Source organism: Sturnira hondurensis, unplaced genomic scaffold, assembly GCF_014824575.4.
Source record: "Sturnira hondurensis isolate 20B ecotype Veracruz unplaced genomic scaffold, ASM1482457v3 Scaffold0019216, whole genome shotgun sequence".
Classification (NCBI taxonomy): Eukaryota; Metazoa; Chordata; class Mammalia; order Chiroptera; family Phyllostomidae; genus Sturnira; species Sturnira hondurensis.
Genome location: NW_028091847.1, coordinates 9,312,880 through 9,340,159, shown reverse-complemented (window position 1 = coordinate 9,340,159; position 27,280 = coordinate 9,312,880). Strand labels below are relative to the sequence as shown.

Below are 27,280 nucleotides of genomic sequence, written 5' to 3'. Positions count from 1 at the left end.
GAAAACTCCTAGGAAGGTGACGCAAACTCCTTTCTGGGCTGCACTGGAGCATCCTTCCTGGGCCCCAGAGCCAGCCCGCCTCACCCTCAGTGCACCTCCATGCCACCGCCGCCACCGCCAGGCAGAGGGACCTCCTTAGGACTACTTTGCAGGCACTGCCTGATGCTAGCTAGCGGCACTAATGGATTCTGTTGATTTCGTTATCTCTCGGGGACCCTTGTCTGCAGATTGGCAAAGCAGAAGGAGGCGGCAGGTTAAAAACACTCTGTTAGCAAAGAGCCTTGGGTGAGGGCCGTGCCATGGGAACTGCGGTGATGAGAGGTCTCCGGGACAAGGAGTCAGGACTGGAACCCGGGATGCTGGACCTTGGGCTGGCCTGACTGCTCTTTGGCCTTCAGTTTGAAGTCGCCACAACTTTGAATTTGAATTTGCAAAGGAGCGTGGAGATGGAGGGATTCATTTAGCCTCTTTCGTAAGATCTAAACAGCTAGCTACTTACTGGGTGGCCCTCTGCTTGGGGTGGTGGGTGCCCAAGCTCTGATTCACTTTATAGCACACATTCTTTTACCCAGGATAAGGAACCAAATCCTGGATGGGAGGAAGTAACAATGCCCTACATTTATAGGCTGTTTTTATTGCTTCTGAGTGCTTCCACATATAGTGCCTCATCACATGTTCACAACATGCCTGAAGTGAGAATTATTACCCACCGCATTTTTATATATGGGGAAATAATGCTCTGAGAGTTTATGAGACTTGGCCAAGGTCACGTATCTGGAGTAGCAGAGTGTGGACTTGAATGAGGGTTTTCTCATTCCTTGTTCAGGAACCACCTTGCACCCTCTATTTTGCTTTCCTGAATTCCCCTATCAGGGAAGAACCCATGGCGTTCCCTGCAATGGCCCAGGGCAAGCCCTCAGTTCATTTCATGTGTCTTCAAAGCCCACAGGCCCGGTTGCCTCTACCAGGTCCAGGGCTGGCCTAGTGCCAGGTTGCTCTCAAGGCCATTTGTCTCAATCCCTTCCGACCTGGAGGAAAGCTTGTAGCTGTGGCTCTCCTTCCTCAGCTCATGGCTGCAGAGTCCCAGGATAGAGAGGAGCCCCATGCTTCCCAGGGAGACTCCACCCTCTTTGTAGGCTGGGGAGCTAGGTCTCACTTTTCGACCAAAGAGAACAAATGTTCTACAGTTCCCACTGGCCAACTGAGTCAATGCTTTTCCGATATTCCTCCCTCCCACTCAGAAAATCCTCTGTAAGGGTTACCATCCAGCTATAGCTGTTTATTCTCTTCACTGAAGGTTAGTTACTTCCACTGACAGGGCAGGACCCATCTCTGATGGTCCGAGGAGAGAGCACCCTGAAAAGGGACCCATCCACGCCACCTAAGATAAGGGCACATTACATTTCTCACATTTGACATCCAGTGTGGGAAGAAACCAACCCCAAATGGCAAGATTTTGGAAGAGAAAGAAAAGAAATCTCAATTGATTGGGAACTCCCACAGAAGCACCAGCAGTTGGTCACTGGAGTTCCACTCCCAGTCACACCCTCCCCTGGTGAGGTGTGTGGCTCAGGTAGGTGTCCTGAGAGCTGATACTGAGGCTGGTTGTAAGTAAAGCTGCCCGAGCCCTCAATAGGCTCTGCCCAGTGAGCTGGGAGCAGGGACTCCAAAGGACAAGGACATGATCCCTGATCTGTGGGGACTTCACATGTCACTCCAATGCCTACAGTGTGGAGTGCGGTGCTCGGCACAGGGAGTTGGCTGTGATCTGGGCCTTGCCTCCAGCCACTTGTACCAGGAGGGAGCGACATAGGCTTAATGACAATGCACGTGGAAGGATTTGAAAAATGTTCCGGAAGTTCAAAAGAATGAGAGATGAAGTCTATAGGACAGGGGATGAGAAAAGGAAAATCAGCACCTGTGCAAAGTATCACAGTAATGAGATTTGCAAAGAACACAAAGTAAGGGCGTCATGCACTGACATAATAATTAACTCACGTCAGGAAGCGGGCATAGTGTAGAAGAAGGGTTAGGGCCCACGCTGGCAGGAACTTTGGAGAAAGTGGCTCTCCCTGTCTAGTTTCTGAGTGGATGGGTTCCTAACCTCTGGCTTCGGTTCCTGGCACCTATTGGGGCTCACACACAGCACTCCTTCCTCCTCACCTCAAACCCCTCAGGTCCCAGCCCAATGGCATTCCGTGCAGTTCAGCGCACGAGTCTGCATCTGGAACTACAAATGGGAGAGGGAGTTCCCAAAATAGAGAGCAGAGCTTGGAGCTATGATGGAATGTCACTTGGAGTCTCTAGGTCCCTAGGGACTGGCACCAACTAGACAAAGGAAATCTACAGGTAATTTCCAAGCTCCATTTACTTATGTTGGCACAGAGCTTTAACCCCTTTTACTCACTAAATCTTGGACCAGAGCTCCTAATGAGGGCTGCCCTGACTACTGAGAATTTCACGGAGCTTCTGGAGGAAAAGGGCTCCGAGGAAGAAAGGAACAAGGGAGAGGAAGACACCAGGAAAATGTCTGGTGTCCTCTCTCCCACACCCCCTGACAGCAGTGTGAGCTGCTAATGCATTAATTAACCAGGAGTTCTGAATGTACTCCATTGTACCTCATTGTCTGCAGCTGCCATTCCCTGGAGGAGCCATAATCTACTCAGTGCACACTATATAATCACTTAAATATCAACACATGTGTCCCCTGCCCAGCGCTGGGATGCATGTTTACTTGTGTTAATGAGAACTCTAATGGCCATACTGATGAGAGGCCCGTGGAGGTAGGAGCGGCTGAGGCACAGGCCGTCTGAAGTTGAGGTGCATATGCCCCCTGATTTCCCTCTGTTCTTCCTTTTCCACCACCCGCTCCCCACTTCCTGCCCCGAGAAGGACATCTCCGGATGCTGGTGGAGGCTTCTCCCCAGACCACAGGCCAAAGTGCCATCGACTTCCCGCTTCTCCAATGCGAGTCAGAGGCAGCCGCCTGCACGTGCCGCATAATGACTATGTTTTTGCTTAATACAAATTGTGGTTATTTAGCAGCCCAAGTACCAATTCCCTACTGAGATCTCATCATTGAACGCCCCCCCCATACACACACACACAGTCTCAACAAGTCTCACACACAAGTCTCAAATAAGCGCAGCACCTGTGGGCTGCTCCCGCCCCCACGTGCCCCCTCAATCCATCAGTGAATTACTCTGTGACTCTGGGGATCCAGTGTTATTAATACTGAGATGAGTGACAAAGTGAACTTGCTATATGAGTCCAGACTGGTGGAACTGGAAGGGCATGGCTTTAGAGTCACAGGCCTGGGTTCAAAGTCTGCTGGTGCCGTGAAACCCAGGGTCAAGAACTTAGGATCCTTGGTTTTCTTATATGGAAAGTGGGCACAGGTACACTGACATTACAGGAGAGGGTTCTAAGATGTACTTGATGAGAAATATTAGTGTTTCTCTCCCTCCCTCTCCCCTCTTTATACACAGCTGTGTCTGGATGAGGAGTGGAGTCATCCATCCAGAGGAGGGGAAGAGAGTACAGAGACGTACCAATACCTTACCCTCAGATTTCAGTTTATAGCACACTCCTCTGAATTTAAAATAGGTCACTAGAATGCAACAGGCCCTTGTCTGGGTTTTTCATGGGCACGTTCCCCCTAGAAGAGTGATCACATAGACTCAGTGCTCAGGAAATACTTATTGAATAAGTAAATAGCATTCTCTTATTTAATCCTCATCACATTGCCATGTGATCAAATGCATTGCCTCCATTGTACAGAAGGATAAGCAGGCTCAGGGAGGGTGGGTGCCTTGCCTAAGGCACAAACACTAGCCTGGGATAAAACCAGAATCTGAGTCCAGTGCTGTTTCTGATGCCTTCAGCAAGCTCTGAATAAATGCTTGGGGAGTGTTTGATCTCGTGAAAAAAAGGAAAATAAATACAGAAGAAGATAAAGTGTATGTGGTCTTCAAGGATGATAGATACTGCTTCTGAGAGTCTAATGGACCTCACACACTTCTTAATTTACCACCTATGACCATCTAGTGGCATCCCCTTAAGTCTCAGTTTCAACCAGGACATGAGGCCAGGGAACAAGAACTTCCCAGCAGGCACAAGAGGCGTGAGCTCTGCGAGGCACAACACTGGGCTCCTCCTGATTCACGAACTCTAGAGTTTACTCTCATGTTCATTTCAAGAGATAGCCTGCCCTTCAGTGGTTTTCTATTAGGCTGGGTGATCATCAGCCCATCCTGTGCTTTTAGAGTGAACTCCCTAGAGAGGGTCCTGGTGTCCTCACTCCGGCCTGAGGATGCTCCCAGACCAAGTTATTGGGGGTGGGACAGCTGGGCTGCAGTAAAGGCTGTCTCCCCCCCCCTGCACTGTGCTCTCTGACGAGACAGCCAGAGGAAAGAAGGGGCTGACCTTTGGGAGTCACGGGCAGACGGATGACAGGCCACACACTCCAGACCTAGACATGACACATACTAAAAAACTGATAAACAAGTGCAGATTAATGGAGTGACAACAAGACACAGGGAGAGGTCAGATGGGTTACACGTGATTGGCAAAGTCTTCGACCACCAGCCTTGTGTGCTGGTAGAACTTTAACTCATTGTGAATATTGCTCTGTCTCCCACAGTGAACTGGATGCTGCAGGGTCCAGCCCCAGGGCAGACTGATGCTGTATCCAGAAGTATATTTTAGACGCATCTAGTGCTGTCTGAGATAAGCCAGAGCCCCTATCCTAGAAAAATAAGAGTGGCCCCAGCCTTGTGGGCAAGCAGACAAGGTGCTTAGAGTACCAAGAAGTCTGAGAGACAGGGACTTGGACTTGGAGATTACATTGGGGTGTGCAGGGGCAGAATGTGGAGAAGCCCCAGGGAAGGGAAGCTAGGTGAGGGTCAGGGCTCGAGGGGTGGGAGAGGAAGAAAGGCAGAAGGAACTTGTGCAACAGGTGAGAAGGGGACTTCAGTCTGCAGAGGAGAGAATGAAAGCACAATGCCGAGAAAACTGGATTCTAGCCCCGGTTTGGGCACCAGTCAAGTGTGGCTTTGAGCAAGTCACTTCCCTTTCATGATCATACGTGTTTTTTTTTAATCCCCTTATGCTGGGTGAACTCTAAAATCTTAACTATTTTAAAAATTCTAAAATTCCAGACTTATTACTCCCTCCTGAAATGTCTGGACTTCTCTGGTCACAGCCAACCACTGAAACCAGGATCTCCAAGGTCTTTGCCAACTAGCTGTGGGGTGCCCTGTGCACTCCTCATTAGGTATTCACCACCTCTCCTCGCTCCCCAGCACCCCCATCCTTTCCCCATATGCAGATGGCTTTGTTTTCCAAACCTGATAGATGATGACAGGTATATTGTCTCAGCATCACCAGACTGCCAGAGGCAGCTTAAGTCAAATAATTTCCCTTCCCCTAATAACTTGGAGGATTTTTTTTCTCTTAAAAGGCAAAAAAAAAAGAGGCCTCTTTTTAATGCCTTTTTTTGCCTTAAAGAGACAGTGTCAATTATCTTCCTCTTGAGTCCAAAGTCAAATGAAAGCAGTGTTAAGCAAAGACCAGCCCGCCTTGAAGCAGTCATTTGTGACTGGAGTCTGGGGAGAAGAGGCATGGGCCTTGGGGACCATCTCCAGGGCCTAGTGATTGACAAGCTGAGGGGAAGTGGGTGGGTGAGATCAGAACCCCACAGCCAGGAGGAGAGGTACAGCCATCCACAGAGGCAGGGGAGCAGGAGGCCCTGTGAGGTTGGATGCCTGCCGAAGGCAGGGTCAGGGGCTGGCTAGTAGGCAAGAGCTATCTGTGAGGATGCTCATAGATCGTAAAGGGGCTAGTTCAGCCAAGAGCACTAGGAACAAATCTGGTGTGGTCAGAGTCAAATAGGCTTGATGATAGAATTCTATGACCCCAAAATTATTCTGGCCTTTGGAATAGGACTAACGCTGGCATTTTACACTATAATCTGCTTTTTGCCTTATAGCCTAAATTGTTCTTCATGAACAATTCACCATGATTGGGTGATATGCCAGCCAATGAATTCTTTAAGCTCCTCCTGAGTGATAAATATCCTGGCAGCATAAAGATAAATAAAACACCCTCCTTGCTCTCAAGAATCCCAGGAGTTAATGAAGAGCACAAGATAGGGAAAGCAAAATGACAAGGAGCAATGACAGTGAGCAAATGCCAGTGAGCAAATGCCAGACACAGATGACAGTTGTGCAGGAATTCAGGGATCAGCTGGAGTTAAAGGGGAAGGCTGCCTGGAGAGGGTGCGGTTCCCTCATGAAGTGACCTGACTGCAGGCTGGAACTAGGGGAGACAAATTAAAGGTAAGTAGGTAAGTTTGCTTGGCACTGGTCAAAGTTGGAAAGAGGCAAATTGCCATATGAAATAGAGTGGTGGAAGTGGGGAGGGCGCCATGCACTGGCATTGAAGCTGCTTGAGCCTAAAGGACAAATAAGATCTAAGTGTGCTGGGAATGGGGTGGGAGCTTTTGGCCAAACTTAATGGTAATCATAATCATAATTGTAGCTAATGTTTATTAAATGCCTGTTACGGCCAAGCACTATTCTAAATGTTTTACATGCATTATCTTATTTAGTCTTCAAAATAAAATAATGAACTGGTTCCCTGCTTCAGAGGTGAGAAAACTGAGGCATTGAGAGTTTAAGAAATTTGCCTAAATTACCTAATCTACTCTTTAATGCTTGGTTTCTTTAGCTATTGATGACAGTAATAATAGCTCCAACCTAAAAGGAAAGGTTTATGTTGTGAGGATTAAATAAGACAACGCATGGGAAGCACTAAGCACAGGGCCTGGCGCACAGTAGCTGCTCAGGAAATAGTAGCATTAGCATTATGAGCAGTAGATCTGAAGGAGAGGTGCAGACCTATGTGAAAACTACTGTTTGGAGCTTCAGCTAACTCATGGGGTTAACACTTTTTGGCTGAGGAAAGTATAGGAGGGGGGACCCCAAAACCCCTGGAATTTATTTATAAAAAAGTATTTATTGTTACATGTTTAAACTTCAGTCACCTTCAAAATATTCTCCATTGGACGCAATATGCCTATCATGATATTTTTTTCATCCCTTAAAATGGTTTTTGAACTTGCTGATTTTGATGTCCTTTAGTGGTACTGTCGTTTTTGTTGTTGTTGTTGCTGTTTTGTTTGTTTGTTTGTTTGTTTCACCTCTTCCAGATCAGCAAAGCATTTTCCTTTGAGGGCTTTTTTCATCCAGGGAAACAAACAAACAAAATTTGCTCAGGGTGAGATCCATGAGTAGGGAGGGTGGGGCATGGGAGTTAGTCAAAAACTGCTGAACACTCAGCACAGTGTGGGCAGGTGTGTTCATAAATCACCCATAATGGAATGGGCAAACACATTAGAAGAGTCTTCAAAAAAATTCACCGAAGCTGAACACAGCCTCTCACAGCAATGCCAGCTGGTATACTGACACAAGTGGGTTCCTAGGACACACCCAGCAGGGAAAACCTGTACTACAAAGGGCCTGTCCTCCCAAAGATAATTCTGGATTTGGGGGGTCCTCCCTCATAATCATAGGAAAGGTAGGAGGAGTCATATTACTGAGATGGTCTGAGATGCCTGGATTTTGCCTTGTGAAAGGGTGTGTTCTATTCGTTCCCCTATTTCTAGCTCATTAGTTTGTCACTGCCTTAAAAACACCTCCCAAGAACCTACAACTTACTGCTGCTCCCTCTTCCTCCATTCCTGACGCCTCTGCCTCCCAGACATGCCCACAGCACTGCCCCCGTCTACAGGGGTGCACAGGGTCTGAGCTCAGCCTGGACGGGGTGAGCAGAACACATGCCCTGACACTTATCTCACCGCTGGGGAGCAGGGCTTCTGTGCTCCTGGGTGACAAGTGTCCTAAGGGAGCTGTCTTCTCTTGCTAAAAGAACCTGGAGGGCAGAGGGAGCTGATCTCTCTGGGTCCTCAGAGAGCACGGAGTCCACTGCCTATCTGTGCAAAAGGGTGGGCTGGGAGGACTCCGGCCTTACCTGGACTCCCCTTAGAAGGCTGCACAAAGCTGCCTTTTGTGTTCAGGAGACACTTTCTAGACAGGACAAGACTGGCCACTTTCTCAGACACTTTCTAGACTGGCCACTTTCAGGAGGACAACGGGGTAACTAAGTTGCTCTGGGACCAGCCAGCTGCAGAAGATGGATTCCTGCAGCACCTCCTACAGAACGTGGCCAGTCAGCCTGATGCCATTGAAAGAGCCCTGGCCAAGGAAGGAGGTTGACAGCTGGGTGACCCTGAGCAAGTCCCAGCCCTCTCTGGGCTGTAGCTGCCTCACTGGCACATCTGAAGGTAGTGGAAGGCAGTGATTGAAGGTGAAGCCTAGAGCCCTTCTCTTTAGGGTTGATTCCTGCAGCTGCATGACCTGGGGTGAAGTACCTGATCTCCAGGAGCTAAATGTCCTCATTTGAAAAATGAGATGACACAGGATTATGAGTTAATACATGTACAGCACTGAGAATACGACCTGGCACCAAAAACATTTGATTATTGTCTAGCACTACTGCTGCCACTACTCCTGAGCTGTGGGTGTTGGGTTCGATCCATGAGCCTTCGTAAGGGCTCTGGGAAGTCTGTGCTTCTAGCACCATTTAGATTCAGACTTAACGAGCATTAGTGGAACGCATACTACATGTGAATATGTTATCATATTTAATCCTTGAACAAGTCCTGTGAGTCCTGTGCTATTACGCTCATTAAAAAATGAGGAAAAGTGAAGCTCAGAGAACTTGAGTCAAGTTCTCAAGCTCACAGAGCGAGCACATGCCGAAGCCAGGATTCGCACACAGCCCCCAACCAGCCTTCTTCCCACTCTGATGGTCTGCACTAGGACAAAGGTTTATTCCTTCGTACCAAGCTGCCATATGTGGCTAAGATTTGGGGATGAGGCTCTGGTTCCAGGCGGCTCCATTTCTGGGCCTATGTGTGTATGCTAAGCCCGTCTCAAGGGTGGGTAGGGGATTAGCCAATAGACATGCTACCGGCTGAACTGGCATTAGTTAGTCGTACTGGGGATGAGACAGAGGGGAGCTAGAATTAATCCTCTCATTATGGGCCTGACCTGCAGAGCGATGGGCAGCCCTGAGCCAGAAAGAAGAGCTCCCAGAAACATCTGCTGCTGCAGTCTGCCCAATTTTCATTTCCTCTGTCCCACTGGGGAATGCTGCCTGAGCACCCGGATGCCAAGGTGTGATATGTGCACATGTGCATGCACACATGCATGTAGACATGCAGGCACAAACTCACACCAAAGACGGAATGAGGGGCTCAAGGATGCAGAGCCTTGGCAACAAATGAACCGAGTACGTCTTCTCCCTTATGCCAAGTGCCCTCTGAGGAGGGAAGTGGGGTCAGAGGCTGGGAGCTCAGAGGCAGGATGAAAACAGGCACTGCAAATGTGTCTAGGGCTTGCCTGGTAACTGAGAGCCTTGCCCACTGACTAGCCTCAGCTCCTGTCAGTGAGACAGGCTTCCAAATGTAGGAAGGAGGGGAATGGAGACTTGATAAGAGTGTTGTGTGGAGCTGGGGGATAGAGAGAGAAGAGATAATTCTTCAGAGAGCCTGTATTCTTATTCTATTCTTGCAGAGCACCTGGGGGAGGCAGCAAAGAACACAGATGGTAGAGTCATAAGGAGACTCAGAGGGTGGAGTAAGGGCTGCTGAGTGCTGAGAGGGGCTGGACAAAGGCACTGTCAACCTCTCTGGATGGTCATCAGCCAGATGTGCAGACTATACAGAGACAGCTGGAGGCAGGGGGAGGCGGTGAGGAAAAAAAGATGAAATGAAGGGAAGATGGCTGGGAAGGGCATCAGTGGCAGGTAAGAAAAGCAGTTTACTTTTCAGTGGCCAGCCCACCGATGCCATCAGAGTGAGAAGGGGGCGGTGTTCCCATGCCTGCTGTTACACTGGTTACTATGAGAGGACCACAGAGACTGCCAGGAACTCCTGCTGAGCCTCAGCCCAATTCCTCTGCTTCAAGTTTCCTTCACAACTCAATCTCCACAGTACGCCCCCTGCTCTGTACTAGAACTGACACCTCCTCTCCTCTTGTAAACCTCAAGCTCATTGCTGCAAAGTGACGACATTCCCAATACCACAGTGGTGGACACGGGAGAAGTCTCTTCAAGAAAATGAGTTGGAGTTGCCTGGTCTCCCTCGGTGTCCTCGGTGTCTCAGGGATGCCAGGAAACTTGGATTGGGCCCCTGCTGATCTGACCCTTCCATGGTACTAGGACTCTCTGGCCGGGCCCAGCCAATTGCTATCTCTGGGGGAGCTGGGTCAGCTGTGAGAGAGCTGTGGTTGAGCTCTGCGCACTGGCAACTCTGTGGGAGCTCCCAGACCCCTCAGAAGACAGAAGTCAACAGCATACCCACTGTTCAACCAGCTATGCACAGACTGGCTGATCCTGCAGAAATCTTTAGGAGGAGGTGTATGATGAGGGATGGAACACCTGGAGACCCTATACGGGGAGACAACTTGGAAACTAGACTGAGGGAGGGTGGAAGAGAAGGCTAAGGGGTGAGTGTGGGACAGGAAGGGGATGTGCAAGGTCAAGAACAAAGTGTGAATCTTCCGTCCAGGTCCACTCATCTCAGCTCAGCATCTGACAGATAGTGCAGTGTGGGCTCAAGTATGGAATATAGCCAGTCACTGGGCAAGTGGGGTCATTCCTTCTGGGGGAGCCATGCCTCCTTTCTCCCCTACTGGACGGCCTGGGGCTGTTGTGTCTGCCACCCAGGAGTCCTCTGAATGGGAGACACGAGAGGTCTAGTATCCAAGTAGGAAAGATCTGAGGTTACTGGCTTGAAGGCAAAGAGAGAGGTAAAATGAATCCTGAAAGATCCTATTAGGGTGGGCAAGGTCTAACTTTGCTTGTACCTCTTACAATTCTAGGCATCCTGAGAGGTCTATATCTTCCTGCTTTGTTCTGCTCTCTGCTGGGAGGTCTGGATCCAGCTGGCTTCATACCAGTACTAACTGCTGTCCTGGGGAATGGGCTGGGAATCTGGAAAGGTTATCCACAGTCCCAGGGAGGGGTAGGAGCTACAACCGGAGGTCCTGGAGGAGCAGGGAGCAGAATGAGCCTGGAGAAGGGGTACAAGAAAGTCAGCCTTTTTAAGAGAATGCCTTAAGAAAACCTGACAGTTTGAGATGGAAGACCCTACAGTTCAAAAGATAGTTAAAAGGTACCTAGGGACTCATTGACATGGTTATAGGGTTGGACATGGGTCAGCTTCCCATTCAGTGGTATCTTGGGCTTTTGTTTGAAGTGAATTGATGGATGGCTCAATTTGGTTCCTGATTGAAGCAACCAGTCTTGTGTGCCCTCCTCTGTTTCATATTTATCTGGTGCTTCACAGTTTGCAAAATGCTTTCAAAGTCAGTTTCGATTTAAGGTCACACAAGCTCTGTCAGACAAATGCGTGAGGACTTCTCACCATTTCATAGGTGAGGAAGCAGAGGTTGAAGGATGCTGATGATGGGAGCCTGTTACATGGACAACACAAAGCCTTTTTAAGCCTGAGGACAGTAGAGGGTCCTCATGGCCAGTAATTAACTCTGAGGTCCATCCATTTCTATGGGTGTGGGCAGGAGGGAGGCCTGTGATCACTATAGTTCTTCAATTCTGCATGCATCTAAATGCGCCCTTACCCGACAGAGCAGGAGCCTTAGTCAACCCAAGCATTGGCTTGTAGGCTATATATCAGCATGACTTGGGGTAATGGGGCCATGAGAGAAAAGGTCAGAATTAGGTTGATACAGGTTGGAAAAATCTTATGAAGGATAGGAAAGGTCAACTAGAAAGAGTCCCAAAGTGGAAAACAGACAATCAAGGGATGTTGTTTAGGTAGAGAGTGCCAGGGAAAGATTGCTTTTATTTGGGGGGATGTAGGTCATTGAGGAAGCCAGGGGAGGTTAGCCCATGCTGGATCAAAGGCTAAAGCCTGGAGTTATCTTTCCCAGCTACATATTATGTCCCTGACTTGATCACAGACCTTAAATGGTTCCCCCTTGGTTGCCAAAGTACAAACCATGAGCATACCATTCATGGCTCACCACCTGGCCCCACCCTGTCCCTGCAGAAGCTTGCACACTCTGTCTACTCCCTTCCTCCTCATACCCTCTGTCCTGGAGCAGCAAGCCACTCACAGGCCCAGGGCTTGCACAGTGTCTTTGCACAGACTCTTTTGGCTGCCTTTAGCCTTTTCCCTGGCTTAAAACTCCTTATAAGTCAAGTTCGAATGCCCCACTGTTCTTCAATACATTCTCCAAGTTTCCCAGGCGGAGCCATTCATTCTCTCTGCCTTAGGCCCTCAGTACTTGGTGCATATATTTTAAAAATTTTTTAAAAATTTTATTTATTTTTAGAGAGAGGGGAAGGGAGGGAGAGACATATCAATGTGTGATTGCCTCTCATGTACCCCCTACCGAGGGTGGGGGGACCTGGCCTGCAACCCAGGCATGTACCCTGACTGGGAATTGAACTGGTGAACCTTTGGGTCACAGGCCTGCACTCAATCCACTCAGCTACACGAGCCAGGGCAGCATATTTCTATCTTGGTATTATCCTATGGCATTCCACTTGTTAACACAAGGCAAAATGTATTCATCCGTGTATTTCTCACCTACCCCATGTCCAGCACAGTACCCATTACCAAAGACAGCCAGCTGAAGATTGGTTAGAAGTATGGATTCTAGAACTATACTCTCTCGTTTGAATCCCTGCTCTGCCTCTGATTAACTTTAACTTCTCTTTACCTCAGTTGCCTCATTTTTAAAATGGGGGTAATAATTACAGCATCATAGCACCATTATGAGGGTTAAAAGATTTAATACGTGCAAAGCTTAGGACACTACTGCTCAGTAAGCAGTATGCAAGTGTTTACTGTCATGATTACTATCTTCGGAAAGAATGAAGAAACACCATGGTATTAGCAAGCTGGTCACCTGAGAACTCAGAAAGAGTGTAGTGTGATGTAGGGGTGGAAATTGAGTTCTGACGGAGTGTAACATGGAATTACAGCCAGCAAAAGCCTGATCAATGGGCTGCATAACTAGCACAGTGGTTCTCGAAGTGTGGTCCCTGGACAAGCAGCATCAGCCCCACCTGGGAACTTGTTAGAGATGCAAATTGTCAGTCCTCACCCCAGCCCACAGATCCTGAACTGGAAACCCCGGGGCTGGGGCCCAGCAGTGTGTGTTTGACAAAGCTCTTGGGTGGTTCTGATCTACACTCAAGTTTGAGAACCACTGGGCTAGACTTTGCTGGGGTCTTGTTATCTGAGTGTAGTGCACATTCTGAGATTTCAAACCTGCTGCTGCAAAACGGGTTTGGGGCTGTACCCTGAGGATTGGAGTGTGTGTCAGGGAGACGACACTGCTGCTGACAGGAGACACCCTGCAATGAACCCAGCATGGTCTCAGCCATGCAATAGGAGCTCAGCAAGTGTCAATTCCCATGCTTTCCTCCTTTCCCTGCACAGTAGTGGTACCAGAGCGATGACACAGAAGAAGCCGTGTTCCCAGGGCACCGCTTTTGGAGGATAATCTCGGGGATCTCTGCAGCAGAGGGGAGGGGAAAGCTACAGCACAGAAATTGTGGGAGTCTCACATTGAGAATTAGCACACACAATGTGCATCCTGAGTGCCTGTTCTCTCATGGGTGTGGGGGCAGTGTGTACAGGGAGATGGTCAGGCTGCTGCAGCCTATAGCTTAGCTAGAGGAACAGGTGGAGAGGAATGAGGGAGGAGATCTTGGCGAGGGCCCAGCGTTCCCCACAAAGGTTACACCATGAGTCAGGCTGGCCCCAGCCTCCCCCTAGGGAAGGCCTGAGATGCCAAATGAGGGAATAAATCTTCAGTGGGTGGGGATGGGGGTGTTGCCTGCCTCGTCCTCCTGTCCAAGGGGTTTGTCTGTGTAAGAGCTCGCAGTACTCCCTTACCTCACTCTGCACCTGGTCCTTTGGCCCCCTGGCCGGGAACCCACTTTTGAGAGTGTTGAATGAGGTACTATGTAAATGCCTGTATCCTTGAGGATGAGAGGAAGAAGGGAGTGCAGGAACTCACCCCTTAAACAACCCCAATTTAGGATGATTTGGGGCAGTGGTTTGCAAAGTGTGCTCCCAGACCAAGAGCATCAGCCTGATCCCAGAACTTGCAAAATCAGCATCTGGGAAATGCACATGTTCAGACCCCATCCCATATCCATTAAACCTGAACTTCTGCAGGTGGGGCCCAGTGATCAGTAGTCTAACACGCTCTCCAGGTGATTCTGATGAATGCCCAGGTCTGAGACCCGCTTATTTAGGGAATGGATTAAAGTCTTTGTCTTGTTTGGAAGAAGAAGGACATGTGCTGCCCAATATCCTACGGGCCTCCCTCCAAACCTAGCATCTAGTCCTGCCACACAGTATCCCTCTCCCACCCCCAAGGATGAAGGCATTCTGGGCCTGGGACAGGGAGAGTCCCTGGAGACAGGACAGGAGGAGAGGCCCTGTGGGTGGTAGTCGGAGGAGAGAGGCTGGGAGGCTGCCACAGCTTATTATCTCTTCACATGAAAGCCCAGGGGAGGCCCAAGCCTCCTCGCCATTGAAACTGGCAAATTACAGGATGATGATGGTGATATTACCAATAATGAAGATAATAGCATTAATAACGTGAGGTCAGACGGGCATTTTCCCGTCTTCGGTCAAGGGGTAAGGTTGCAGCTTTTGTGCATTTGCTTCTGATTTGGAAGAAAACCTGGATCCCAGCCAGCTCCATTTCCATGCCAGGGGATACAGCTGGGGGCTCCTCGCCCTTTGTCTCCCCCACCCCTTCTTCTGGGGCCTCTCTCCAGTCAAGCAACTCCCTCCTCCTGGAAGAGGGATCTGCCTGTTTCTGGGCAGGTGAGGGGCTAGGGAAACAGCCAAGAGGCAGGTGGTACCCGCCTTCCATGCCCCAGTTTGCAGACGAGGCCCAGCCCAGCCATACCATACCAGTGTCTCCCTGGACGCTGCCTGCATTGAGAAGATGAGGACCCTGGGCTCTGCTGGTCTCCATGTTGCTCAGACAACCACAGGGAGAAACTGGAGGCAGGAGCCATGCATGCTAGGGCAGGGTCTTCAGCAAACCCATAAATACTCAGAGCCAGAGTCTCCCCTGGCTCTGCCTCTCCCCTTAGAGATCGTCTCCCCTGTCCCCGTGCCCAAAGACACAAGACAGGGCAGAGTCAGGATTTCAAGGAGAGAAAAGGTCTCCTGATAGCATTGCTTTCACAATAGCCCTGCCACACACCCAACCCATGTTTCTTATTCTTCAATATTTCCCGGTATGAAATATTTTCCTAAATGCTATAGTGTTTCTGAAAGGATCAAAGAGAGCAACCAAACACCCAAGTCCTCTGTCTCTTCCCTCTTGCTGCCCGCCACCCTGCCCCCACACTCAGCTTCAAACACAGGAGGAAATTAGCACAAGGCCCCCTGTCATCACAAGCAGTGACTTGTGAACATGTGCTTGGGCTGTTTCTCCTCCACTACAAGAGGGTTGGAGCAGCTCACTGGGGGCCTGTATTTTTTTTTAAAGAACTGTGTGTATGTTAAAGTCATTAAGGCTTGAAAAGGGGGTGGTAGGTGGGGGAGTAAAGGCCATTATATGGGAAGAGAAGAAAAATGACCTGTCTTCAGGCTGTCAACAGAGGAAACGCCTCTGCATCGGGCAGAGGGAGAGGGCCTGGCTTGGGGGCGGGAGCAGGCACCCCTGTGCCTGGGAGGCTGGGGCAGGGGAAGGCGGAGAAAAGGCTGTGGCTGCCTGGGGATGGACTGTCCCCATGTGTTACAGAGATGGGAGCTGGTTAGCAGAACAAGAAAGAGCTATGAACAATTCCTATTGATCAGGCATGTAGGAGGCACAGTTATCAACCCTGGCCCACAGAAGAGGACATCGAGAGTCACAGAGTCACACAGCTACCAAGTGATGGAAAAAGCATGGAGTCCCAGGCCACATGGCATCATGGACTGAGCCTTTGGGGACTTAGCTCCAGTTAAGATCACCTGCGTTCCCACCCCACCTCAAAGCAGCCCAGGGGAGCAGCGATACCTAGGCTGGGGGTCTGGGAAAGAGAGTTGGGGCATCAAGGCAAAGAATAACTATGGCCTTGGTCAGTTCAAGCTTTTCATGTCTCCCTTCTGCCCAGATTTGAGAAAGGACAATGGGGCCTCCTCTGGAGCCCCCGACTCCCAGCATTCCAAGGCCGTCAGCACTCACTCAGCAAGCAACCCCCAGCCTGCAGGCCCTGAGCCTACGGCTTCTCCCGTTCTTTTAGACCTTCATTTGCCTGCCCAGGAGACAGACTGTCACCCGTGGTTCTCTGGAGCAGTGCAGCAGTGTTGCAGGGCACCCATCCTGGCTGGGGCTCCAAGGACCCTCATATCCACCCAGGCCAGCCAGACTAAGCCCGGCCTTTGTCCTCCTGAGCAGCCCCTGATGGAGAGGGGACTGTCATCCAATTCCTCCCCCCTCCCCCCTCCCCAGGTAGCTGAACTCTGAGGGGGGTGTCCTGGTCCCTGAGCACAGGCTCCAAATCACTGCCCAAGTGACAGCCTTTGTTTTCTGCATTTGGGTAGTTTGGGAAGGATGAAAGTGCGATCCCACTGGCTGCTCCGCAGGCCTCCTTTGCCAAAACATACTGTGAAAAGACCCCTGACCTTCACCTCATCCGTTCTCTGCTCCACCTCCCGTCAGCCCTGATTGCCTCCCCTCCACCCCAAGAGAGGGCTAGACAGCTCAGTAATTTAGGATCACTAGCAAGAAAGGTGCAGAGGTCAGAAGTCAGAGAGGGGCTGGGAGGGGAATGTCACCCCTGCTCTCTGGCAAGACCCCTCCTCCTAGAGCCCATGTCTTCCCACCATCTGTATTGCAGGCCCCCGTGGGCCTGGGAAGGGGGGACAGGCCCTGGAGGTAGGAAGTGGTGGTGAATAGATGAAGAGGTAGGGAATGCATATTTTGCCCCGAACCCTGAAAAATAACTTTCAAGACGCACACGTACCCCTCCAACGTGCTCATTCGGAAATTTATGCCAGGAAAAGAAACGCTCTAGTTTCCCTGAGAACTCAGCTGCTTTAGAAAGTTCTTTCTATGATCTCATCTTAACTCCTCCCTGTTATAGCTGTTATACAAACAAACGCTAATTTACTTCATATCTGTCTTCTCTCCCCCACTCTGGCCTGTTCAGCCCGGCTCAGCCCTCAGCTCCATCCAAAGTGCAAAACATGAAAGGCAGGAAGTGACCCACACTCTGTTAGGGATGTGAGCACCTGGCTCACCTCTCTTCCAAAACCATCGAAAAACCTCAAGGGGATTTTACTGCAATTCCATAGCTACCAGAAGTTCCTTGCTTGGCCCACATAAGTGAAATTTTTGGGAAATCACATTCATGGAATGCTGGTTCTAGAAAAGCCTTACAATGCAGTGTCCCCATTGTGCAGACGGGGAAACTAAGGCATATCTTTATTTGTTCTGTTGGTCGGTCACTGTCCTCTGCAGTTATGAGAAAAGAAAGAGCCTTGAAGAGCTGCCTTCCAATGGGCCAGGTAGAGGAGGGGTTTGTGGCCAGGATGCCTGGGTTCTCATCTACCCTGGGTGGGGCTTGCCCCTGTCTGAGAAGCATCTGGCTGCTGGGATGAACTGGAACGTCACAGGTGATCACCTTCCTCTCTGGGGATCCATCAGGGGCCAAGGGACCAGGCTCAAAAGAAGGAACACTTTCCTCCCTGTGTGCTTTCTCCACCTGTGGAATCCAGCCTGGGCTGCCAGAGAGCTTTCCTCTCTACCTCCTGGGTTCCCGGAGGTACTGGGAAGGTTGAAGTCAGGGAAGATGGTGGAATTTTTCGGTCTAGGATAGGGAGTGAAAGCTCTCTGGGGCTCCCTCCCCCTCCAGGGGTGAGGTCAGAAGAATAAAGGTCACAGATGGACCCGCCATGGTCTGGAAGAGGCACACGTGTTCTTCTTTGCATGGGAGGGCACCAGGGTTTGACAGCCCAGACAGGGGAGGAATCACCGATGGCTTATAAACCAGACAAGGTTCGTCCCGAATCTGGAGGGAGGGCAGTGAGAGTCCTATGAAGTCACCTTCTTGAATGTCACTAACATTTCATTTCACCCTCATTCTGCCTTCCTGTCTTTCTTTTCCTCCATCCCCCTTACCCTTCCTCAGCAGGGGATGGGAGCTGAGGGAGACAGAAAAGAGGTCTGCAGGGCCCCTCTAACTCTGGTGACCATCAGCGGCCAAGAGGGGCTGCTGACAGAAAGGAAATGAAGGGGCAGAGATGGAGGGAGAGCAGATGTCGGCAGCTGCAGCACCACTCTGTGTGGTGCCCCCACTGCCGCTGCTTCCTGCCAGGGGTCCGGGCTGTGGATAGGGGGCCACCAGGTGCAGAGGAGGGCCAGGGTGGGTCTCAAGGGAGGGCTGGGCCCGATCCTGCTGGCTCCATCCCCCAGTTCTTTGGTCTGGGGAACAGATCACAGAGAGAGGGCTGTCTGGTGCTTTAGGTGGCAATTTGGCTCCCTCTGGGACAGACGGAAAATAAACTTCACTGGGGCATCTTACAAAACTTACCCTTTTCAACTGCGACTGAGAGAGGAAGGACTTCTTTAGACTTTACCCACATCCTAGACTCCAAGTTGTTTCTACTTCATATTCTAGAACTGCACCATCCAGTACAGTAGCCACTGGCCACATGTAGCTATTTCCATTTAAATTAAGCAAAATGAGAAATTCATTTCCTCAGGTGCACTAACATATTTCAGTCTGTCCATAGCCACTAGTGGCTGTTGTGCTGGACAACACAGATATAAAATGTTCCCATCATCACAGAAAGTTATTTTGGACACTGCTGTCCTAAGAAAGTTCAGGCTTGAGTCTTATGTTCATTCTCAATTTCTTCAGATGTTCACACGCTAGCCTGCTCCTTTGGCATGAGGGAATGACTGGCCCTAAGGATGGGCGTGGGGTGGGAAGGGGCGGAGGGAAGGGAGATGTAAGAATGTCACAACGATTATGTTCGTTTTGACAACCTGTATGCTTTCTTTAGACCTAGAGCCTCTTTGCTGGTGCTAAGCTATTCAGTTTGCCTGGCGGGGAGGGGAGGGGTGGCTGTCTGCAGTAGAGAGGAATTCAGGCGACAGCTAGGCCAAACAGGTTTTGCAATAATATCCTGCCTCGGGTCCCCACCCTTGCTTCACTTCAGAACCTTCAAGGAAAGTATACCAGGGCAATCCCAGGTAAGGTGGGTGTAGTGTCATTAGATGACTTACTCTCACACCCCCTGGCCTCCAGTGGGGTGGGTGTAGGCAAGAATGGGGATAGGGACACAGGCTGGGGATGAGGCAAGTGGTTATGCTTCAGTCAATTTTGAAAGCTGTTGACTTGATAGAGATGGAATGAGAGATACAGAGCCAGCTACTGAGCACACACCCAGCTAAGCCTCCCACCCAACTCATTCATGGTCTGAATGCTTTACTCACTCCAGGAGGTCCCTGCATGGAGAGAAGTCAGGAAGAACACACACACACACACACACACACACACACACACATGAGTATGCACATGTGTGGTGCATATATAGCACACGTGCACATATGCACAGGTGTAGTGCATATATAGCACCCACCCATACCCCCACATGCATGTAAGCACACATATCACACGTTCACACATGCTGTACATGTAGGCACTGACACCACACACATAAATATACATAGCACATACATACCACAGTATACCACACATGCATACAGGCACACACAAACACACCACATACACCATGTAATTCCAGGGAGATTTGTGGAAAGCATCTTTAGCCCCTCCTCTCAGTAAGCTTCAGCTGTTCCTCCAGGCTGCAAGGAGGACAGCAGATGGTCCCAGCTAACAAGGCAAGCCTCCCAATGCCTCTGAAACCAGGGTCTGGGCCCCTCTAACACCAATAGTCCAATTAAGCTTTGTTCCCACGGGGAGAGAGCAAATGAATTTGGAGGCATTCCTTCCCTTCTTGGAGGCAGTAAGCCCTCAGGCCTCCCGACTCCCCTTCCGCACCCCTGCACTTTCCCACATGGACTTGCCTCTCACACTCTGCTCTGAAGATTACGTTACTCAGGGATCACAGACCCCTAGGAAGATTTCCTTCCAAGATGTCCTCTGGACCTCAGGGACCCGCCTGAATAGTTCAAAGGGAAACTCTGGGCTGACAGGCATGGCCTCCATTAGGGAGTTCTTCATTGGATCCAGGAGGTGGAGTCCCAGCTGATTAAGGCCAAGGATCCCGGTGTCTTCCATGATATTATTTCCTTCTCCTAAGGGCCCGAAGGAGCTGCAGGGAAATCCTAGGGCCCTACTCTTCTTCCAGAGGCCCCTCCTCCTCCCTGCAGAGCTAATTGGCATGACTGGCATAAACATATCCATATATCTCTCTATAAATATACACATCTTTAGCTATATATATCTTTTCTTCTAAAGACTTGGCAAGAATTCCCTAGAAGCCTTTTCCATGACACAATAGAAAACCAGTGGAGTCATCAGTTTGATCGTTCCAGCTTCAGGTTGACCTCTCCAAAGCTCTGTGAACCCTGCTTCCAGTAACTAACCCATGCAGGTCTCACCAGCCCCCAGTCCCCAGCCCCCAGCCCCTAGCCCCCAGCAATCACAAAATACAATTTTCCTGAAGTAGCCGCTTTAGTCCTTGTTGGCCTCAGTCTGAAAGCAAAAGAATTCATTGCTTTCAACCTATCATTTAAAAAAATACATAGGCTTTGCAGCTGAGTTCCAGCTGGCAGCAGGGGGAAGTGAGCAGGCAGTGGGACCCATGGCACTTAGGGGTAGCGTGGGCAAGAATGGGGTGCTGGTGGTTTCTGAGTGGGTTACAACTCTGTGGGCAGGATGGGGTCATGCTGAGTAGGCATGTCTCAAGGCTTGGCAACCACTGGGGCAATAAGCAAAGTCGTGGCTGGGCTCCTTATGAGGTTGCTTGGATAAGCAGAAGAGACCTCAGGGTAGCAGTGAGAGCTGGAAAAGCCACCCGGGTAATGACTTTCTGAAGGAGTTACCATTACCCACAGGTTCTAAGAATGCTATCTTCATCGCCCTGCATCAGCATTTCTTGGAAGGAGGCCCAGGAAGAGAGGAAGGAAAGACTGGTTTTTCCACCTTCCCTCCTCCCTCCAGTCTTAAAGACTTGGCTGGGTGGAGACAGCCCCTGCAATTCTTCTCTGAGGTATTAAGATCCTGTCCACAGGTTGACATCAAATCAAAACCCCAAACAGGTTTTCTTTTCTTGATTTTCAAAGCGGGAGTTGGAAGACAGTATCCCCAAGCAGAGAGTGGAAAAATGCAAAGGAACAGGAGAATCAACAGAGAAATGCAGAAAAGGTAATTTGACAAAACAGGAAAAAAAGAAGTTCAACCTCACACCTACACCTGCTAGAGCCTTTCTTGTTTGGTATTCTCTCCTTTTAAAGTTAGTGTGGCATCCTTATAACGGAGAGGTGCCAGCAGGTGTTGCTGGCAGCTGTTGAATGACAGTGTCAAGAATGTCTTTCAGGAAGGTAGGCTCGGAGGCAGGAGGCAGGAGGCAGTGATGGAGAAAATGGGATGAGGGGAGGAGTAGGTGGGCCCACATCTGCAGAGGGGTAGCTAAGGAATGGAGCTCTGGGAATTGCAATGTTATTTTGTACAAAAGTCTTCCTGTAGGAAGTAAGGGGCGGGGGAAGAAGAGACATATTTCAGTGTTTTTCAGACCTAAGAATGTGGAGCTGGAATTAAGAGCAACGCACGGTGTCTTTTGGCAGCTCTCTTAGCTGTCTAGTCCACATCTCCCACTTTCTTCTTTATTGTTAGTGACCGTCACGAGGATTAAATAAAAAGACCTGCTGTCCCTTGGAGAGGGACCCCCGCAGATCCAGGGGTGATTAGCCCTGACATTCTTTCACATCTGGAAAAGGTAATGGCTCCCAGATTGGCAGGGGTGTGCCACAGACCAGTGAGGGAAAGATGGTTTTTTTGTACATTGCTGATCTCAGTTCTGCAGTGTGTGAGGGAGACTGTGGGATGCCGGATTTGGAAGAGTGTGGGGCGGAAGGGACTGTGCCTTCACAACAAACCCAAGCCTCAGGAACACTCAGAGTGTGACATTCTCTTCTGCTTGGTGCTTACTTATGGCTTGTAAAGGCGTATCCTAAAACCATTTAAGACTCTGAGGCCGGGAGGGATCCTCAGCGTGTCCTAATGATTGTCCTCGCCCGTTGCCTTTCTCATGTGTCTCACAATAGAGGGATTTTCAGGCTGCAGAGAGACAGAGGGAAGCCCATTCGCTGACAGCCTACTGTGCACGAGAACCAAAGCCCACAATTGACCTTGTGAAGGGCAAACCTGAAAACCTCTGAAGTCAAATTCTTCCTTGAAGAAACCACAGCTGTGAGAAGATGTCCCCAGGGTACTGTGTGCTCCCCTAACTATTACTCCCCTACCTGTTGGGACAGTAATCAAGATCATATGAAAGTTCCTGACACTTTTTTTCTCCACCTGAAGGACTCTACCAGGCCTCCAATTCCTGGGATATAACCTGTGGATTTCAGGTTCTATTTCTCAGGCCCTGCTTTGTTCTATGCACTTTTATTTTTTTAGTGGGGAGAGGGTTGTACTTTAACCTGTCATGACATATGTAACATCTGTAATTGATGGAGAGAGGGATGTAGGCTTTGAGCAGCAATTAAAGAACACAGCTGTACTGGCCCCTGTCAAAGGACATATGGTCAGGGGACAATGGTGATTAGCATAGAAATGTCTACTGAGGGTCTCAGGCAGCTCATAGGATGGGGAAGGGGCAGAGAGAAGGAGAGCACTGACCTCGCCATTTGCTTCCCAAATGCTTTCACACATGTTGTCTCACCAAATGTGCCCCTTAATCCTGTAAAGTAGGAACCAGGATTATCACCGCCTCCATTTTAGAGATAAGGGAAGAGGCTGCAGGGCTGGGGCTGGAGCCCGTGAAGAATGCTGCTCTTCTCTCTTCCAGCTGCACAGCCAGGCCTCTGGGAGAGGGTGCACAGGGAGGCAAGCACATCCCTTGCAGATACCTGAGGAAAGGGCCCTGCATCATCCTTTACATCTCCCAAGGCCCATAAGCTAGGGTTTACACATAATAGATGCTCCCATAATATTGTTTGAATGCCTACCTGAGGTAGGATATGAGGAAGGACATACCAAGGGTATGAAGGCGTTATGAGGGCTGTGAACCTTAAGCCTCGGAACTAGGGTTTATGTCTAGGCTCCAGGGCTTGCTGACTGAATAATCCACTGGTGTTTCTGCTTACCTCATCTTCAAAATGGAGATAAATATACCCACCACCAGAGCTGCTCTCTGAACTAAGTGGAATGAGAAATGAGAGTACTGGAAACGGTAATGTGTAAAGTTGGATATTCCTGATCCTGAGGTTCAGGAGGTCACCAGAGATAGGACAGCAGAGAGGTAAGGAAGCTCCTCTTCAGAAGGTTCTTAGAGCAACACCCATGCCCTCCTGTCCAGGAAGGTTGAGTGTGGTGTGTCCAGGATGGGGTGGCAGGTTACAATAGGGTGACAAGGGGTCTAGTGTACAGTAGGATCTCAGCGAACGGGCTCCCCTCTATCTCAATGCAGCCTGAAAATTCCTTTATTGTGAGACAAACAAGAAGAGCAATGGGTGAGGACAATCATTAGGACACACTGAGGATCCCTCCCAGCCTCAGAGTCTTAAATGACTTGAGGATACTTCTTTACAAAGGGAACTAGCACCACTGCTTAGCTTTTCCATGCCATTCTTTGGGTCTCTGCTGGGTTGAGGGATAAATACGGATGACTCTTGCTTACACGATCATGCCAGGGGAGGTGGTGGTGGCTGTGGTTTAAGTCACCTGACTCACCACAGAGGCAGGTCAAGCTGGCAGTCTTGTGGTCAGTTCAGGGGCCTGGGTTGACCTATACATGGGGCCCTCAGAGGGGGCGCCCAGAGCAGGCAGGGAAGAAAGGCTTAGGAGACCCCCTGGAAGGGTATACTATGTCTCCCATCTGTTTGAGCCCCTAGAAGTTCAAGCCTGGGGCTGAGGCCAAAAGATGTTCAGACCAGCTAGCACTTCTGGAGTACTCAGTTTTTGCCAAGCAACCATGCTAAAAAAATGAACATACCAGATTGCATTTAATTTTCGAAGCACCCTGCAAGGTAGGTACAGTTATTCTCATTTCACAGATGAAGGAACCAAAGCTCAACAAGGTTAACTAATTTTCCCAGTACCGTCTACCTAGTAGAAGGCAAAGACAGGACTTGAACTAATATGGTCTGATTCCAAAGTCCATATTCTTCCCATTACACACGCTGCCCCTGAGCAAACAGCCCACCAGTCAGGAGCTACAAGTGAAATACCACACCTCCTACAGTAAGCACTTAATCAGCACAGAAGAAGCTGGGGGCTGGCAGAGAGCAGATCTTTATCAAGACAGTTCGGGAGTCAGAGAAATATCTCTGCCCTCCTCCCAGTGGAAGGGTTGGCTGTGTTTGTAAGATGAGAAACACTTTGGGGGGAGGGAAAGGGGAGTGCAATCTCAAGCTAAAATCACCACCCACACAAAAAACAAACCTGAAGGCAAACTGGGGCCTCAAGGATTTTCTTCAATTGCCTGAGTGTGCATCTGTGTGAGCGTGTGTGAGGAAGAGGGAAACAAGGAGGTAGGAAAGCAAAAGTAATATGTATTTTTCATACCCAGTGGCATTTATCAACTACACTCTTCCTCCAAAACTAATGTTTCCTCCTCACTTACTTATTTCGTGTTTTCTCCTTCCTGACCTTGAGCAGAGATTTAGTGGATGAGCACAGACTTTGGGGCCAGCAGAACTGGGTTTGCTTTCCCAATCCACACCTACTGGGATGTTCAATAAATACATTTCACATGAATGAATGGGAAAATCATTTAACTTCTTTAAACCTTAGTTTTCTCATCTGGAACGATAAACAGTCATAGTGCCTGCACTGCGGTGCTTTTATGTGGATTAACGAAGTGCTTAGCACGGTGGTTGGCACAGAGTTGATGCTCAGTAAATGTTTCTTGCTTTGGTGTGTTTCTCAACCTCAGTACTGTTGACATTTTGAGCAGGATAGTTTTTTTTGGTGTTGGGAAGTATCCTATGTATTGCAGGATGCTTCGTAGCATCCCTGGTCTCTATCCACCAGATGCCAGTAGCTCCTCCTGCCCCAAACGTGAAAATCAAAAATGCAGACATTGCCAAATGTGCACAGAATTGCCCCCATTGAGAAATACTGGCTTTGTGTATTTATGATGATATCAGCAACAAGCAGTATGTTTGAAAGCACACAGTAGGCACTGATAGTAATATTTATTTTTTAAAACGAGTGAGTGAATGTATGAATAACCACACTAAGTAATGACAGGTACAGACTGCATCTTCAAATCTTGGTGGCAGGAGGAGTACAGTCTACTATGTTGTGGACTCCAGAACGTGGAAGCAATCAGAGGGGCCTCAGAAAGACACCACCTGGCCCCATGGTATCTCCGCCTCCAGCTGCCTTTCGGTGCAGACCTGGCATCTGCTGAGATTCACACATGGAACACTGACAGGTGAGTGAGGCTTGGAGCTAACTGAGGATGAAGCAATTTTCCCTCTGGGAAAGGGCAGTCCCTGAGGGATTTGCCTGCAGCAACGAGGGCTTGAGTTTCAGTGTGTGAGATGGGATTGCTAGAATCACATGCACTCCTCCAAAGAACCCCCTTCCTGCCAATGACTAGTCAGAGACACTGGGTGGAACCCCTGAAGTCCTACCCCATTTGGAGGCACAGCCCACACCTGCAAGCCCCTTTGACTCACATCACAATGATGCCTTATAGCTGAGGGAGGCAGACGGCTCCTGTCCTAAGGTTTCTTCTCTCTCTCACCCTGCTTCCCGCCGTCCCTTGCTTTCTTCTAAACATTTATTGGATGTCTGGTGCATTAGTTGGTACAATAGACCCAGAGATGAAAAGTGCCGCTCCTATCCTAGAATTGCTGAGTGTACTGGGGGACAGTGAAAGGAAAAGGGGAAATTATGATAATCATCGGTAACATTGACCGAGCACTTATTCTATTTTGGAAACTGATCCGTGTGCTTTATACACATTAACTCATTTGCTATGTCCTTCACAACAAGCCTGTGAGGCAGAAACTATTATTTCCAATTTGCAGATGAGAAATCAGGTAGAGAGAGTGGTTCTTACTACCAGTATTGGCCAGATTTTAAGGGGCAGAGTCAGGAGTGGAGCCCAGCACCCTTTGGCTGTTGGGCCTGGGCTCTTCTGCACCCCTTTGCTCTTCTGCACTAATAGCCATGTGATGGGGGGTCATGAAGTACATACAGGGGGCTTCCTGGAGGAGGTGATGCCACAGAATCTTGAAGTTGAGAAGTGATAGCTGGATGAGGGGAAGAGAGAGTATTCCTAATCTGACCGAATAGCACATGCAACGTCCGGAGGTGAGGAGCAAGGAGACACATAGAGGTTCCATGGGGGCAAGTCTTACCCTCCCCGAGGAGACCCCTCCCCTGGCTTCTTGACTGGGTTAGGGCCCACCCAGCTGATAGGACAGCTACCTCCTGGCCTGATCTGCTTCTCTGGACACTCATGTTCAGCCACCTATTTGGCCCCCTTTCCCTGCCATGTGGCCTGATGGAAAGGCTTTACAGCCAAGAAAGAGGGACCTATACTCTGCCTCCCCCAGGCGTGGTCTTCAACAGCCCACCCCTCCCCCGTGCCTGATCTGTTCTCCTTGCCTTGGTCCTCTGGCTCACCTCTGGGCCCCGATCTGGGTTATTTCAGCATCACCTTGTTCCACTGACACCAGGTCTGGGGAGGTGGGGGTGGGAGTGTGTGCATGTGTACGGGGCAGGTGGTGATTATGGTGTGTGTGCGTGCCTGTGACAAGGGGCACACACCGCATGATAGGCAGGCAGCCCCAGCATTTCATCATCTCCCATTCAAACCTTTTCCTTAACAACAACAAATACATCATACCCTGATGTACACACATTACACAGGGGTCCGACAGAAGAAACACCTGCTTCAGTGTGGTCGGTAGGGCAATAGCCTGGGTGTAATAATTTATAGTTTTAATGTGAACATTTCACCTAAATGTCACGTGGTGTGCTTGAGTGTGATATTGTTCTGTTACAGAATTAC

General features: G+C 49.6%; 1 protein-coding gene across 2 annotated transcripts in view; it reads right to left on the bottom strand.

The window, feature by feature from the left end:
* The window catches only part of PLXNA2 (plexin A2), a 209,399-nt gene that overhangs the window by 133,934 nt on the left and 48,185 nt on the right, over positions 1-27,280 (bottom strand). The window contains exon 4 of one of the 2 annotated variants that reach the window (XM_037070965.1): positions 25,459-25,662. The exons of the other annotated variant lie outside the window; for it this stretch is intronic. Within the exon in view, the coding sequence (XP_036926860.1) occupies positions 25,582-25,662 (81 nt within the window). The 3' untranslated portion in view covers positions 25,459-25,581. Of the gene's footprint in view, positions 1-25,458; positions 25,663-27,280 lie in introns of those variants that run through there. 2 annotated transcript variants of the gene reach the window in all.